This window comes from Halichoeres trimaculatus, unplaced genomic scaffold, assembly GCF_033239565.1.
Source record: "Halichoeres trimaculatus isolate MK-OKI-2021-1 unplaced genomic scaffold, fHalTri1.1 fHalTri1_scaffold_11, whole genome shotgun sequence".
Taxonomy (NCBI): Eukaryota; Metazoa; Chordata; class Actinopteri; order Labriformes; family Labridae; genus Halichoeres; species Halichoeres trimaculatus.
This window is the reverse complement of record NW_027437189.1, coordinates 19,736,310-19,751,242: the sequence shown is the minus strand read 5'-3', so window position 1 is coordinate 19,751,242 and position 14,933 is coordinate 19,736,310. Positions and strand designations below refer to the sequence as shown.

The 14,933-nt window shown below is 39.7% G+C and overlaps 1 protein-coding gene across 2 annotated transcripts in view; it reads right to left on the bottom strand.

Moving 5' to 3' along the window:
* cntn3a.2 (contactin 3a, tandem duplicate 2) overlaps positions 1–14,933 on the bottom strand; it is a 46,748-nt gene continuing 31,815 nt past the window's right edge. Inside the window, exons 15-23 of one of the 2 annotated variants that reach the window (XM_074680981.1) lie at positions 12,705–12,863; positions 9,896–10,045; positions 9,685–9,806; positions 8,807–9,041; positions 8,173–8,282; positions 6,250–6,436; positions 5,254–5,366; positions 4,922–5,090; positions 1–1,590 (exon numbers count right to left, since the gene is read on the bottom strand). In XM_074680981.1, coding sequence (XP_074537082.1) covers positions 1,493–1,590; positions 4,922–5,090; positions 5,254–5,366; positions 6,250–6,436; positions 8,173–8,282; positions 8,807–9,041; positions 9,685–9,806; positions 9,896–10,045; positions 12,705–12,863 — 1,343 coding nt within the window. In that variant the 3' untranslated portion in view covers positions 1–1,492. The remainder of the gene's footprint in view (positions 1,591–4,921; positions 5,091–5,253; positions 5,367–6,249; positions 6,437–8,172; positions 8,283–8,806; positions 9,042–9,684; positions 9,807–9,895; positions 10,046–12,704; positions 12,864–14,933) is intronic. The other variant, XM_074680982.1, reaches the window with a different exon arrangement.

Genomic DNA, 14,933 nt, shown 5'->3' with positions numbered 1-14,933 from the left:
AGGTATAAAATTAAGAAATAGACACAGAGCAGGAGCTTGAACCCTGTTGGCTTTCTCACATCAACACACCTGCCCATCAGTCATGGCTGGATCGAGGTGTGATGGTCTGATTGTCGTTTTAGGAGTTGCAAAAATAGTTCTCCAAAGCTGCTGGACCATCTACTGCGCACCTCTACTGATATTTGATGGCTACTTACACACTCAAAAAAGACAAAAAAAAACAAACAAAAAAAACCCCACAAGCACAATTAAATAAGTTCACAGATGCTCTCTGGTGTTTTTCATAACTTCTCCAAGTTAATGTTAAGTTAAGCTTAACAGCACAGATAGACTGTTCTTATGTTTTTTATGTTAGAACTGTGAAAAGGTAAGTTTGAACAAGCTTGAACAACAGACTTCTTCATTTTGATGTCATCTAGCTGTATCTTGTCATGTGGCCATGGTATAAAAAATTAAAATACCCTTTGAGTTGATTGCTTGGAGAAGAATGGATTTTTGATAAAAACATGCAAAAAATACATCGCTTTGCCTTTTTTCCTTTGATAAATGACCAGATGGATTGTTGCTGATTTTCTTAACCATCAACCATCAACAACTGACTGACTTTTCAGAATAAGTGCTGAAAGAAATACACTTGCAGTTCTGTCACTCTCTGACTGCTGCTGTGTACAGGCTGATAAAAGCTTTGTGAAAGCAGTGTAAAGTCTGATCCATCAATAAGCGGGCTATCACAATAACCAGTCTGAGGCCTTGAAACCTGTAGAAGCCCTCATGGTACATTCAGCTCTCCACTATCAAAAGATAAAAGCTAAGTGGCTAACACTGGCACTGTGAGCTTTTTTATGAGTTTCATCTGGGACACAACCAACTTTAATGGAGCACGTAAAGATGGAGGTTGGCTGCAGTATTTTTCTGAAACACTGAGTATCACAGACTAGTGTCTATAAGTGATGGCATTACAAGCATCTTCAAAGGCACGGGCACGGGTGAATGAACATGTTCAGACTCGCCATTTCAGGCGTGGAGACAAAAAACAGAAACATTTTAAGATACAAAATACAACTTGTTATGTTCGACCCTCTGCAGGTTCACTGAGACCTTCAATATTAAGAAACTGTGAGGAATAAAATGTTGAAGAAAGCATGTAGCTATAAGCGAATACAACAAGAAGGCTGAAACTACTTTGGCACATGAATGGAAGTAAGGCATCTGTATCATTCAAAAGAAGAGTTGAAATGGAGCATTGTTCCCAACCAGCAGACATATCAAAACAGACCTATCTAAAGAAAAAAAAAAGGGCTCAAGCGTTTACTGTTAATCCAATGTCTGACAGCACGCTCCACTCGTGTGCTGCCACATACCCGAAAAACGTACACCGTCAAAAAGCGCGTGATCGCCTCCAAAATTAGAGAAAGAAAAGAAGAACTCAGCAACTTTCACAAATTCAAGAAAAAACGCCAATAAGAGTGTTGAAAAACAGTTTCTCATTGTGTCACGACGTTGACCTGAATGTTGATATTGCGATGGCGAGGGGAAAGGAGAAGGGGGAGATGTCCACGCTCCAGGCTCTCGAGCCGCGGGCACTCATACCTAAAACACATTAACACACAGAGGCAAAATCTCAAATCTTGGAGAAAGCAGATTTTTGGAGAAGTGCTGATACTTGGGTAGCAGAAGAGTATCCAAAAGGGTACTGGGGGAATCATTGAAATCTTATTGGCCAGCTGCGGCCAAGATAGCTGAATATATGCCTGTGATTATGGCTGTAACCAGGGTTTATAAATAAGAGAGGTCTCAATGTTTCGTATTCAGTGCATCTCAGGGCATGCAAAATTCATGCCCAAATGATACCACAGGGTTAGAGCAGTTTCAGTCTGTGTATCTTACAGTCACACTATTTTCCTTTAACAAACAGGTATCCACAATGAAATAACAAGGCACTGTTTTAATTCTACATTCAATGGAATCAAAAATAAAAACAATGTGTTTTTCTCTTTCATAGGCAAAAAATGATAAGAAAAGTTTAAAATTAAATTGATTTTCATTTTCTGTTCAGTGCTCAAAAAACATGTTTTTTATATTCTCAGGCCAGATATTTTATGGACAAGTGTGCAGTGAAATAAGGGGCAGGGTAACTTATTTTTTCTACAGCAATGTCCCGCCAATCATCATTCCTCATGTGTCATGTGTCAACCTGACCCCTTGAGCCCAAAGCTGATCAGAGCTGATGTGGGGCAGACCATGGCTGCTTTCAAAACTGCCTACTCGACTAGCAGTACACACTGATTTGGTCAAAATGTAGAATGTAGTATGCAGTATGTGAAAAACAGCAAAACCTGCAGTATGCCAGAAATACTGGGATTTCCCACTACTTCAGGAAAAAAACTCCCAGTATGCAGTATTCTCAGACTGCTACATTACAATGTAGCAGTCCAACTGTCCCTAGAAACCCCCGTTGATGCATTTCATGGTTTAGCTGTAGTTAAACTTGCGTAAAAATAAATAATCAAATCAGGTATTAAACTGAATAAATAAAGAGTTGACAAGAATTCAAACACAAGAGCCCACTTTTCATAAAATCTGTTTTCATATGTAGCATTTTAATAATTTCCTCCATGATACAGACAGTTTAAACTGTCGCTGCATTGCAACATGCTGAGCACTTTCGGTTTTAGTCATGAGGCTGTCGTTTTTTGTTGTGGTTGCATTTTGTTTTTTTTGCCATGAAAAGCAGAATTATGAGCAAAGAGGTCATTTTTATGTCATTGGCGTTGTCGGAGAGTATACCCAAAATGCAAGGTGAAGGTTGGATCAGAGGTTTGCGCTCAAGTATGTCTGATTATCTTTTGCATTTTTGGGCCATAATAAAACACTTTTTTACTTTTTGAAGTTAAAAAGTAAAAAAAAAACATACAAAGGAAAGTAACATCTACATTGTATATTTATGTAGATATCTAAAAGTCCCATATGTTGCAAAAATCACTTTATTAAGCCTTTTAGTGAAATTTGTGGGTCCTTGGCTTTCCTCCCAGCCCACAAAATGTGATATTTAATGACCAAACCTGTTCTTAGTAGTGCTTGGGAATGTAAAACCCTGACCTAAAACCAGCTGTTTGAATTTTCCGGGATTTGCTGATGCCAGCGATTCCCTTTTTTGACCAATATGGAGCAAGTCTGACCTGATTGTTCCACTAGAGCAGATAGTCTACTCACTTCATGGCTGACTGCTTTTCCAACTCTAGACAGTACAACAGAGGGCTAGTGAATAGACTGGTCCTGAATCAGGCGCATTACCAACCATCCACCAACAAACCTCAGACCCTGGAAATGTGAGTACTTTAAATGCTGTGTGCTGTGGAGCAGATGTAAGAGCTTTTCCTCAGTGTCCCCCCTGTCTCTGCATTAGCTTCAGGATGCTAACTTTAGCTGTGGTTAGCCTGTTGTTTTTGCCCGTAATGTTACAGTAAACGAGCTTCGCTGTTTTCTAAACATTGTGCACTCGGAGCTCGTGGCGCCGCTCTCAGTGACGATGAAGAGGAGGGTGGTATCAGCGGTGGCTCATTTACATATGAAGGTCACGCCCACTAAATCAGAGCGTTCTGAACAGAGGGGCTATGAGAGCCTGGAAACAATGCTGCTGTGCTTGATTTATTGGCTTTTTGGACCAAAACATGTTACTACCATTTTATGAAGACACCAATGATCTATTTTAAACTGCAGAAAAGGAGCAGAATATGGGACCTTTAATATTATATATATATATATATATATATATATATATATATATATATATATATATATATATATATATATATATATATATTTGTGTGCTCCTTTACATACTTCAAGTGCCATTCAGGGATGTCTGGACTTGTCTTGCCAAGGACACCCATGGGGAATGCTAATTTCTTAGCTTAAGTCTCTGTTAGGTTAATCAAAGGTTGATGGGTTATTTAGACATTAATGACATTTAGATCCTTACATTTTTCAACAACCAGGCTATTGTAAATGGCATAAAAACCCTTATCAGCTGGGTTTATAGCTGTGACTATCAGTAAAAAAGGTATTAAAGGAGCTTGGTGTACAGGGACAAGAAGCCTGATGCAGTTTGCTGTCATTATGAGTTTCTCATGTATGATTTAAGATGGTAAAATTGCTCTTATGGATACCTAAATATTTTTCGTAAAGACATAATATCCAATTAAAAACCCTCTCTTGTGTCATAAATATATACTATAGATGGAGAAAAAAGCCTCTCTGCACCACTTTTGATGTTTGATGATAGTTTCCATAGCCACAGCACTCTGTTTTTCCCACTAATGTTTTTACCTGAATCTTTTTCTTAGTGGTATCTGTAGACTGTTTGGGAAAGAGAAATTGAAGCGTATTTTTCGAAAGAAACTTAAAAGAAGAGCCGATGTGGAATTCTATCTCTCTGAAGTGCTGTTTTTATGGGTTCAACACCGAATATCAACAATGCAAATTACCATTTAGAGCAGTCGAAGAACCCCCAGCTTGAGTCCCAGAGGACAGTAACAGCTTCTAGTAAAGGAGGAAGTCAACCCCTGCGACAGAGACGGATTGTGCTGCATATTTCAGCGAAATATAAGTCTGGGAAGAGCACAACAGGGGTGGCTGGGGACAGGGGTAATGGTGAGTCAACGGAGGACAAAATGTCCCTGTCAGGTTTAAAATGTGCTAAGCGACTTCATTTACAAGAGAGGGTAAATAATTAAAAAGTTCTGAGAGCCGGAGGTGTCTGTGATTCTGCATGTCAAATGTTGCTGTTCTGTTGTGTTTCCCTACAACTGCCTGTGTCAGCATATTTTAGTGAAACAGCTTTAGACTAAAAACCTTGACAGTTTTTTTTTTTTTTGCCTCTGACCACTTTAACTTGCAAACCCCACAACAACAAGCTTACTTAGTTGGTGGATTCGTATGGGATCTGAGGCAGGGCCCAGCCCTCCTTCACTCAGCGTCTGGATGTGGATGATGTACTCGTCATCTTCCTCAGGGAGGGTCAGCTCTGCTGTGGAGTTGGCTGTTGTGAGTGTGTTTACCTCATTGTGTCTCTGCCTCCTGTACGACAGCTGAAAGGAAGGAGAGAAACAAGGTGGGTGACAAAATTTGAACGTACAGTCTTACATTCTGACAGCTTAGAGTGGGAGAACAAACAGGTAATGCTTCACTCAGTTTGATACATAATAGGTAAAACACACAGTGCTGTGAATCACACTTGGAAATATAACTCACTTGGTAGCCTGTAACTTCTGACTCAGACTCCATTGCCACCACTGGCTCCCAGTAAAGAGAAAGCTGAGAGCCAATCAGGGTCCATTCCACATTCAGTGGTGGCTGAGCTGGTGCTGCATGATATAAAAAGAATTATACAGTTAGTCCTGACCCTTTAATCTGATCAGACAGGAGGCTCTTGAGTAGTGCTGATATGAAGTACGGCATCATTAATCAGCACAATGGGAGATAGTATCTTTCCGGTTTGATCAAACTGATACCCAGAATCAACCATAACACCCCAGCATTGTACAGGACAAATGCAGGTGTTTATATTAATGTATAAAATCCAAAATACCTGGTCTGTGGTGGCACAAGAACATCAGTGACTGTAAATCATTATAGGCAGCACACCTTCATCTCCTCCCACTGTGAAGAAAACTGAGGCCAAAGCACTGCCTTGATGTGAGTTTATAAATACCAAAACCAAGGCATGTGCAGAAGTAATGTGGCCAGAGGAGCCACGGGACTGTTTGCGCGCCTCTTTTTCACTGTTGGCTGTTGAGCAGTCCATGTTTTTGGGAGCGATACATCAAGTAACAGGGGTGCAGGAAAACGCTTGTGCTGCTCGGCATCAGCTCTGTTCAAATTAAGTCGCAGAGCTAATTGTATAATTGAAGCCTTATGAACGATTGAGAAAATAATAGCAATAATAACAATAATAATCTTGTTGTCCTTAATTACAATTTACTACTGCTATCCTGCTAGCACAGCTGTTGTATAAAGGGAATAGAGTGAAACAAAAGCCAGAGGTTAAGCTATTAAACTAAAGCATGGCACTAATAATCTTAACTGACTGAGTCACAGCCTGTATATACACTAACAGTACCTCTCCTCTCCTGTCATTCTTTATAATCCATTAATGCAAAACATTCATTTGGTATCAATCAGAAGTTTTGTTTTGAAGTTATGGAATCAAACTATTGGACAGCAGATCATCTAAGGTCTTAAACTTACGTGGCTTTTTCGTGGTGACATTGATTGCAGGGAGGAAGGGCCCGGTGCCGGCTGTGTTGAAGGCGCTGACTGTCAGAAAATACTGCGTGTTTCCTGACAGGCCGCTAACTGTGACCGACGTTTGGTTCCAGGGCACCCTAACCTTTCCCATGGTCTCGGGTTTAGTGTCATCCTCCCAATAAACCACCTGTTTGAGACAGAAAGCACATCATGTAGAATTAAACCATGACATATGGCTTTGGACTGCAGCAAAACACGAACATTAGCAGCATGCATTTTCAATCAAATCCAACAGAACAGGGTATTTTGTAGCTGTGTTTGATGTCTTGGGAGAAATGTGGTGTTGATAAATGATCACCTCTGGGCATATCCTCCTAAGTCAGACCACGGTTTTCTTTTATCTTTGCAGGAGGATGTTTGATCTGATATTACAAAGCCTTTGTTAATGTGCTTTAGCAGCTTCACAGAATGTGCAACTATTTTTACTGAAAGTCAACAAAACACCTCATGAAGTATCTGACATCATCAGAATGAAAAAAAGAAGCACTGTTGTAATGTGCTTATTCACAATAACATAACACAAAAAGCAGGAGAGAAGAGCACTTTTGCAGTTTTGCCTCATGATTAAAACATTGAATCAATTATCAAAATTAACAGTCCAGATTTCTTCTTCACCAGAATAATAGATTTATTGTCCAATCATTTCAGCACTAACAAACATAAATCCATGTTGCATTGCTAAGACAAGATTATTTATTTTCTACTAATTTAAATCCAACTAATTAGGATATGCATTTGGAAAATTTTATACTATTTTTATAACTATTTTTATTAGTTTATCTTTATTGTCTAAAGGGACAATGCACATCAATGAAAATTTCAGTGCATCATCCCAGTAAATATGCCAGAGTTAGCCAAAAGGCTAATTCTTATTTGTAATCCCCAGCAGGTAAGCTGGAGCTCACAATAATAGAAAGAAAAAACAGTAATTGATAAAAACAACATATAACGATGGCATAGAAATGACTCAAAATACATCACAACAGCAAAAATAAAAAAGATGTGTAGAGAAACAGAGAGACGAGAAATTTATTCTTAAATCTAGAGTCGGACCACACAAAAGCTTGACTTTGTTGTGTTATTACTCCCTATGCCTCTAAAACTGACAAAACAATGTCTCAAAAAGACGCCCATCCCCCACGCGCCTACTTCTCTGTCATCATTATTTAGTTTCAGCTGGTGCTGAAATCCCTTGGGTTCTCCTGATGTTTTATAAGTACATTCCCAGATGGAAATACTGAAGAAACTTTGCTTTTATTGATCAAAAGAATAACAACAGCATCTTACTTTAGAGCCCTTTGATCACCCTCATTATTCAGCCCAAAGTATGCAGGTAAGGTAATCAGGCTGTCCCAGTTTTGAGGGAAAAAATAGAATAAAACCAACTGTAAGGGGTTTCAAATGTGATACTTTAATATTCATATTCTATTTAGAGAACAATTACAAGGCTGAGGATCGATTCCCAGGATGCAGCAGTGTTAGACTGTAAAAACAAACAAGGGAAGGGGGGGGTAATCACAGCTTTTAGTTGGTACTCTGACATGAGGTCTGCTGTATTTTGCAGCGTAGACTATCATAGAGCTCTGTATCATGATATCCAAAAACTGACAGCAACCTGAAAAGGCATGTGGACAAGCAATTTTCTTTTGTTCTCTTGAAAACGCTCTGACATGTTTTCCTGTCGTGTCGGGACAAAGAACTGTATAATTTTGCCCATAACAGTCCCCCCAACTGAAACAGCCATTACCATGGCAACACAGAGTTTGGAAGTGTCGGCTTTGAGGTAGGACAGGGGTGATGACTAGCATTTGAATTGTGTTGTGTGTGTGATTTCTATTTCCATTTAAAAGGGTAAAAATGTACCTCATAGCCCAGAACCCTTTCAGGGGTGAAGGAGAGAGCCTGCCAATTCACCTCAATCTCAGAGGCTGAGACACTTCTGGCCCAAACTCCTGCTGGCATCCCACTTGGCTCTGAAAACAGACAACAAGGGACTGAGCGCTACTGCCTTTCCTCAAACGGCACCGAGACGAGCAGAACAAATCTCCTCACATTTTACATTTGTAACAGTGCGGCATTCTCGTTGATCTCTACATGGATGAATCATCACACACAGGTGCTGCTGGTAAATAGACTAGCACTACACTAAACACTGACCCCCTCTCAGCATGCAGAGAGGTAGCATAGATCTAAATGCCAAGCGCTTCTCACTTTGGAATAGCCGTTCAAAAGAGTGGTGGTATTTGGAGGCAATCTGCCTCTCCTTAGATACATTTGGAGCAATTTTACCCCAATTTTTCTTCTATTTTTTAACATATGAAAGATTTCTACAGATTTATTTCCCTGCATGTATCTTTATTTGATGCAGGAAGATAAAATACGGGGCTTTCAGCCTACGAGATGCAATAAAAACCACTTTCATGATCTTTGTCCTTTTCCAAAACAGAAAAGCTTTGTAGCTTTTTGCAAAGAACCCCACACATATTCAGTCTCATACCTATCTCTGCAGAATAGATGGTGACCACAGGGCTGAAGGGACCCTGTCCTTTGCTGTTGTAAGTGCCAACCTTCACATGAAATGGAGAGAAGGGCGCGATGCTGTCGTTGCGGTACACATATCGAGCTGCACCAGGCGCAGAGGTGGCCACGTGAGTCCAGCTAACATCTCCAAAGGCCCGGAAAGCAATGATGTAACCAAAGCTCTCACCATTCTGTAGTTCTTCGGGGACAGGCTGAGAGTGAAACACAAAACTATAGTGATATTAAAACATATACAAACCACTCACGTTCACCCCCCGGCTGGACTGACATGAACACCACCAGTGCTCAAAAGATTCGTGTCACCCTCAAATTGCTTTTGTGACCCACCTGACGAAATGAGATGAGGAGTAAAATGTCATTAAGAAAAAACTAAGCTCATTACAGAACGTCTGTGCAGCTTTTAGAACAAAAAGTTATTTCTGAATTTAATGAAATGAGAAACTCAAATAATGAGAGAGCTGTAGCAAACTAATGAATTCTTCAATATCGACACTATTTTTCAGCTACCGACTGGTTTACTTCAGAGCTGGGTAGAAGCACAGTGGATTTGGCTGAACAACAGTAAATCAGAGCAGATCAAAGCCTCATAAATGACAATAACTGTCGGATTAAGCGCTCTGTTTGTGTGTACTACATTACATGAGGACATTTTAACTAAGAAATTACTAAGAAATTCTGCACCAGACTTCAATTAACCCAAAATTCATGACACCTACAAGCAAACAGAGCAGAGGCTTCAATGAAGCAGAAACAACTGAGTGTCTAGCTCAAGTTGTAAGAGATGAAGAACAGGCTCTTTGAATTTCTTACTCGAACATAAGACTGATGACTTACCTCCCATGTGATGACCAGTTCAGATCTACTTCCGCCTCCTCCTCCCACATCACCTGGCGCTGCATCAGGAACTACACAACACAGACCTTGATCAGACCTCAGTGATACAATCACTTCAGGCACTAGAAAGTTTAAAAAGGAAGAACAGTGGTGGTGTTTCTGCTTATCTTGGTTTGATATTTTTTCCAGCTGAAGATGTAATTTACTGTACCTGCGTCCTCGGTCCTGGTCTTGACTGACACAGGACTGGGTTCTCCAACACCAACACTGTTTTTGGCCAACACACGAAACTCATACTCCACCCAAGCATTGAGATCCACTACAGTGGCAGTCAGAGTGTTTCCATCGATTAATTCAGGGACTGGGAAAAGCACACAATATACACATAAATAAAAAGAAGGAACTGCTGATTACAAAACTTATACCAAGTGTGAATGTATTTACCGAGTATTAAACCATGGTAGAAATCATGAACATCTGTGTTACCAAAACTTTCATTTTAGACCCTTTTTAAATCTTATTTGGTGTCCAAACCTAACATTTCCTTACGTCCCTAAATTAATTTTTTGAGTGTTTTAATAGTATCTACAGCACAAATAAGGCCAAGCTCTAGCTCTGATAGGACATAAACTCATACACTGATTGTATTGTCGACCAAAAATCCAGAAAACAGACTCTACCCTTCTCACCTTCTGCTATGCAGCAAAACGTCAAATAAACTCTTGAACTAAAGTGCAAGTGTGAAAATGCTACGAGCTCTGTGACCTGGGAAGAGGGCACTTAAATGTTGCTGCTCGACGCTACTTGTGCTAAGCATGGGTGACATGCAGAGGACAAGGGTAAAGAAAGGTAGAGGGCTGAGTTGAGAGAACTGCTGTCTGCAGCAGTAACGTTCTGATGGTAACATCTCGGGTGCAAAAGAAGTGCTCAAATCCCAACCTTAATTTTTCTGCACCACTGCAACAAATAAACATATCTAAAAGACAAATCTAAACCCTTTCAGACTATTCTGAAACTGCCATGAAAAATTTGCTTATTTCTACACAACATGATTACCAAACAACCTTGGAAGCAGCTAGGATTTATACTCATTCATATTATCCATCTGATATAATTTAGTCCAACATTTATCCTTTTTTTCCTCTGTTTTTGGGCTCCACCAGTTCCTGATGAAGAACATGTTTTGGTTCTTTAGCTGCAAAATGTTCATCTAAGATGTTCCTCCAAGCATATATCCACCATATGCAATTATTCTAAACAATTTTGAATTTTGGAAGCTTCGAAAATGTTGACATCAATTCAAGGATGAAAACATGTTTTAAAGGATGGGTACCTTTCACATTTGAAACTATATGGTATCAATGCCCGGTACCTGGCAATTGGTATCGGTACTCAACGGTACCAATTTTCAGTACTTTTTTGAGTTAATGTGGTTAAAAATATTAATTTGTTTGATATCAAAATCTCAATTTTTTATTTAACATATTTATTCTTCAATATTTAACCTTGAAATGCTGTGTTCATGCCAAGCATGGAAAATCCCCTACTCTTCCACTGCCTCACAGTCACAAGATTGTGTTTAGGTACCTAAACATGGTACTTTTTGATTTTACGTGAGTCGGTACCTAGTACTTTTAACATACTTCAGTCGGTACCTATAAAAGTACCTAATTTAGTACCCATTCCTAAATGTTATTGCTGAAGGGTAACACAGTTGGCTGATAATTTGATAATTATCTTAAGGGTCATCATCCCAAGTGACCCCTTTATAGAATACATTAAAGTTTCATCCCTTGTTAGTGAAAGTATTGATTTTGTTTCACTGAACTTTTTGACCCCTTTCCTGTCACATTTTTGCTCAGTTAGCAGTGAAAATAATACTGTGTAATGCTGTCAGCGAAGAACTGCTAATTCTGCTTGCAGGCTGAATACGTAGAGAGAAATGAATGGAAAGCACAACAGCTTCCCAAAAGTGAAGCCACTTTTTGAGAAAACACTAACCACTACTGTTTTCTTCCCCCAAATGACAGTACAGGTCATCAGCAATGTCCTCTGTGGCGCCAGATGGCCAAAGTAGAAAATGAGGTTGCTGTCATGAGAGTTAGAACTAATAGAGCTGATTTATGTGTAAGTAAGGTATGTGATGATGCAGGCTCCTGCAGCATTTTTAACTTGATTGGCAGATAGAGAAGGAACAGCGAGAAAAGGTAACCAATTCAAACACAAGAGTCAGAGCGCTCTCTAAAACCATAAAAATCAAGATTTGCTGCTGACTGTACTGAGGGAGTGAAACGAACACTTTCATTAGCGATCTTGCTTGTACGGTATTTCCACCAGCCGGATTAGTTCTGAGCATTGCTACAAAATATGCCCGCACAATATCTCAGTGGCCATCTTAACAGTATTCTTGCTTCAGCTATTCAATGAGAAAAGAAGAAGTGGTATTTTCTGAATTTAAACAGTTATGGATGAATAAAATGCGTCTACAGAAAACAAAAGTTCATGTCGTTAATTTGGTTCTGTTTAGTGGGTGAAAAAAGGTCAACAGAGGCACTGTAACTTTTTGGGTTATGACTCCAACTCATTAAAATTTTTGTGATTCTTTGTTTATAAACAAGCAAAGTCTCAGTGAGACATACTGATGATAAAACATTTTGTTTCATGTTCCCAATCTGTGGGTGTTCAAAGCAACCTACGATCCATGCATTTACCCTCCATGGGAGCAGGGAGTAAATGTCATCCAAACTGACTTGAGCTGAAGAAAAGATTTTTTTTTCACTGGTTAAGGCAGGTGTAAAGGTCGCTGAAGTGGTTTAAATGAGATCATGTAAAAGCATGAACGTTGACCTCAAGTTCTCTTGAGTAAATCCTGAATCCCAACCATCTCCAGGGCCTCTGCTGTGGCTGACCCCACACGCTGACCTCCCAGCAGTTAGACAATTTCCCTGAGGGGATCCACAAAGTATCTGAATCACATCACATGTGGTGTGAGATGAAATTCATCTCTAAGTGCTGCCTACCTGTGTTAACCCTCTGCCAGCCCACAGTAAAAGGAGTCCGGGTCTGGATGAAGTAATTGGTGATGGGGCTGCCGTTGTCTCTGCCCGGGCTCCAGGCGAGCTGAGCTGTACTGTCTGTCACCTCCTCCACTGTAACCGAGTCTGGAGGGCTGGGGGGGCCTGGTTTAATCACAGAAACAGACACTGTGAGCTACTCCTGCATGCAGAGCAACAGACAAACCACACAATAAGGATATGAATGTGTTTAGCAACTGCGAGGAAACATGAAAAGCAAATACATTTGCATAAAAATGCATCCGGCTTCTCTTTACTGCCACAAGACATTATGCTTACTTAAGATCCTCCATATTTGACATCAGTGTTAGGAAGAAAAAAATATTTAAAAAGCTTTGCATTTAAGCTTTGAGGAGAAGTTATGCTCTTCACAGGGAATTAAAAGTTAATTCAAGATTTATCCTCCAATATTCACCCAACCTGTAATCCTTCCCTTTCATGCTCCTCCTGGTAATTGATCGAGGAAACAGCAGACCTAAGTAGGTGCAGGGGCTTGAATTAAAAGGTAAAAGATGAAAAAGAACCTCACAGCCCCGAAGACGCAGAGTTTTATCATTTATTTTCATTATCCCACCAATTAAGCAGTGTGATGTTTTACTTTACCCTCATCTGCCGCTTCCTGTTCCTAATGAATGTGTCAGCTCATCAGAAATAATAGACCACTGGAGAGCTGTGAGACACACCGCAGAATAATGACGCCCCGAGCTCTGCTTCACACTCCTCACCGCCTCTGAAGTGGTTCCTCATCTGAGGCAAAATATTCCAATTATTAAAATATTGAATGATTATTTCAATACATAATCAACGCTTTGCAAAGACAAACATGGTTCTTTTTTAAAAAAGGTTCAAGCGGCATATGTATGTGCTATATATGCGAGTGCATGCATATAAATATTTATCATACTCTGCTCCACATGCATGCTAAATAAATAACTCCCCAACTACATTTTTTCTTGTTTACTGAGGCTTTGAATGTGCTGCCCACATACAGTTGGCCTTAAGGCCCTGGCTTTGCTGGTATTGATCTTTGTAAAACTCATTAGCAGCTCTTGATCAAAAAAACCTTTAATACACTGGCCTCATTAATACATATTAATGGAGCAGACAATCAAGGATCAATTCCTTATCCTCTTAATTATATTTCATTGGCTCAGGGAGGACGTTGCTGTCAGTATCTTGAGGCTGCTCAAATAATCTGTTATTAATATGGACAGACTGCCTGGGCTTTTATTGTGAGGTTGGCACAGGGCAAAGTGATATCTTTTAAGTAGGAGACACGGTAATTAACTAACAAATTATCCTGATTTTAATTCAATATCATAAAAATTTCCAATTTACACTACTAAACATTTATGAAACTCTGGGAACACACTGTACAGTGTTTTGGTCCCTGAGTGTCTCCCTGCACACTGTCTTCCAGGATGACGACGATAATGATCAGAGTGATGCAATTGTCAAACAAGCACAAGTGCTAACCAAGTGGTTTGAATGCTAACAACCATGATGTAATCTGTAAAACATGACCTTCTCCAGTCGCTGCTACCACCCAGTGGAGTGTTTCTGAGGAGCACTGTGGAGTGGCATCTGAAACATTTTCTATTGTCATTGTAAAAAAAAGGACAACCCAAGTGATCTTTGTGTCAGCAGTGATTATTGTTCACCTTCAGAGATGGGAGAGGAGTGGACAGAGAAAGAATCAGAGAAAAAATACTCAGCAACTGCAAATAGCTGGTTTCAAATGATTGAAGAACTGTGTCTCTTGCTGTTAAGAGCAATTACAGTATCAGCACAAGCATGAAAATAAAAAGCTAAATACCTTTAAGTGATCTCACCCTGCTTCATCTTATGCACACTGACACCTCATTTTCACAGTTCAACCATCCCTATTTCACTGGAATAGTTGTCTTAGCATTAAAATTTGATATTTCTGAGCACATGTAACAGCAGCCGCAGAGTAATGAATTCTTCATTGTGTTTTCTCACCTACCTCTGGCTTTATACAGCAGTGTGCACTGTGTCTGAGATTTCTGCTTCTATTCAAAAGTGAACAGTAATTGAATTGATTTTCTTATTGTTGTTTTGGTCACAGCTTTGAAAAATGGCATTAAAAACATAACAATCAAAAGCAACATCTCCTTCCAGAATCAGATTCCCCATTGCTTGGTTTAATACACA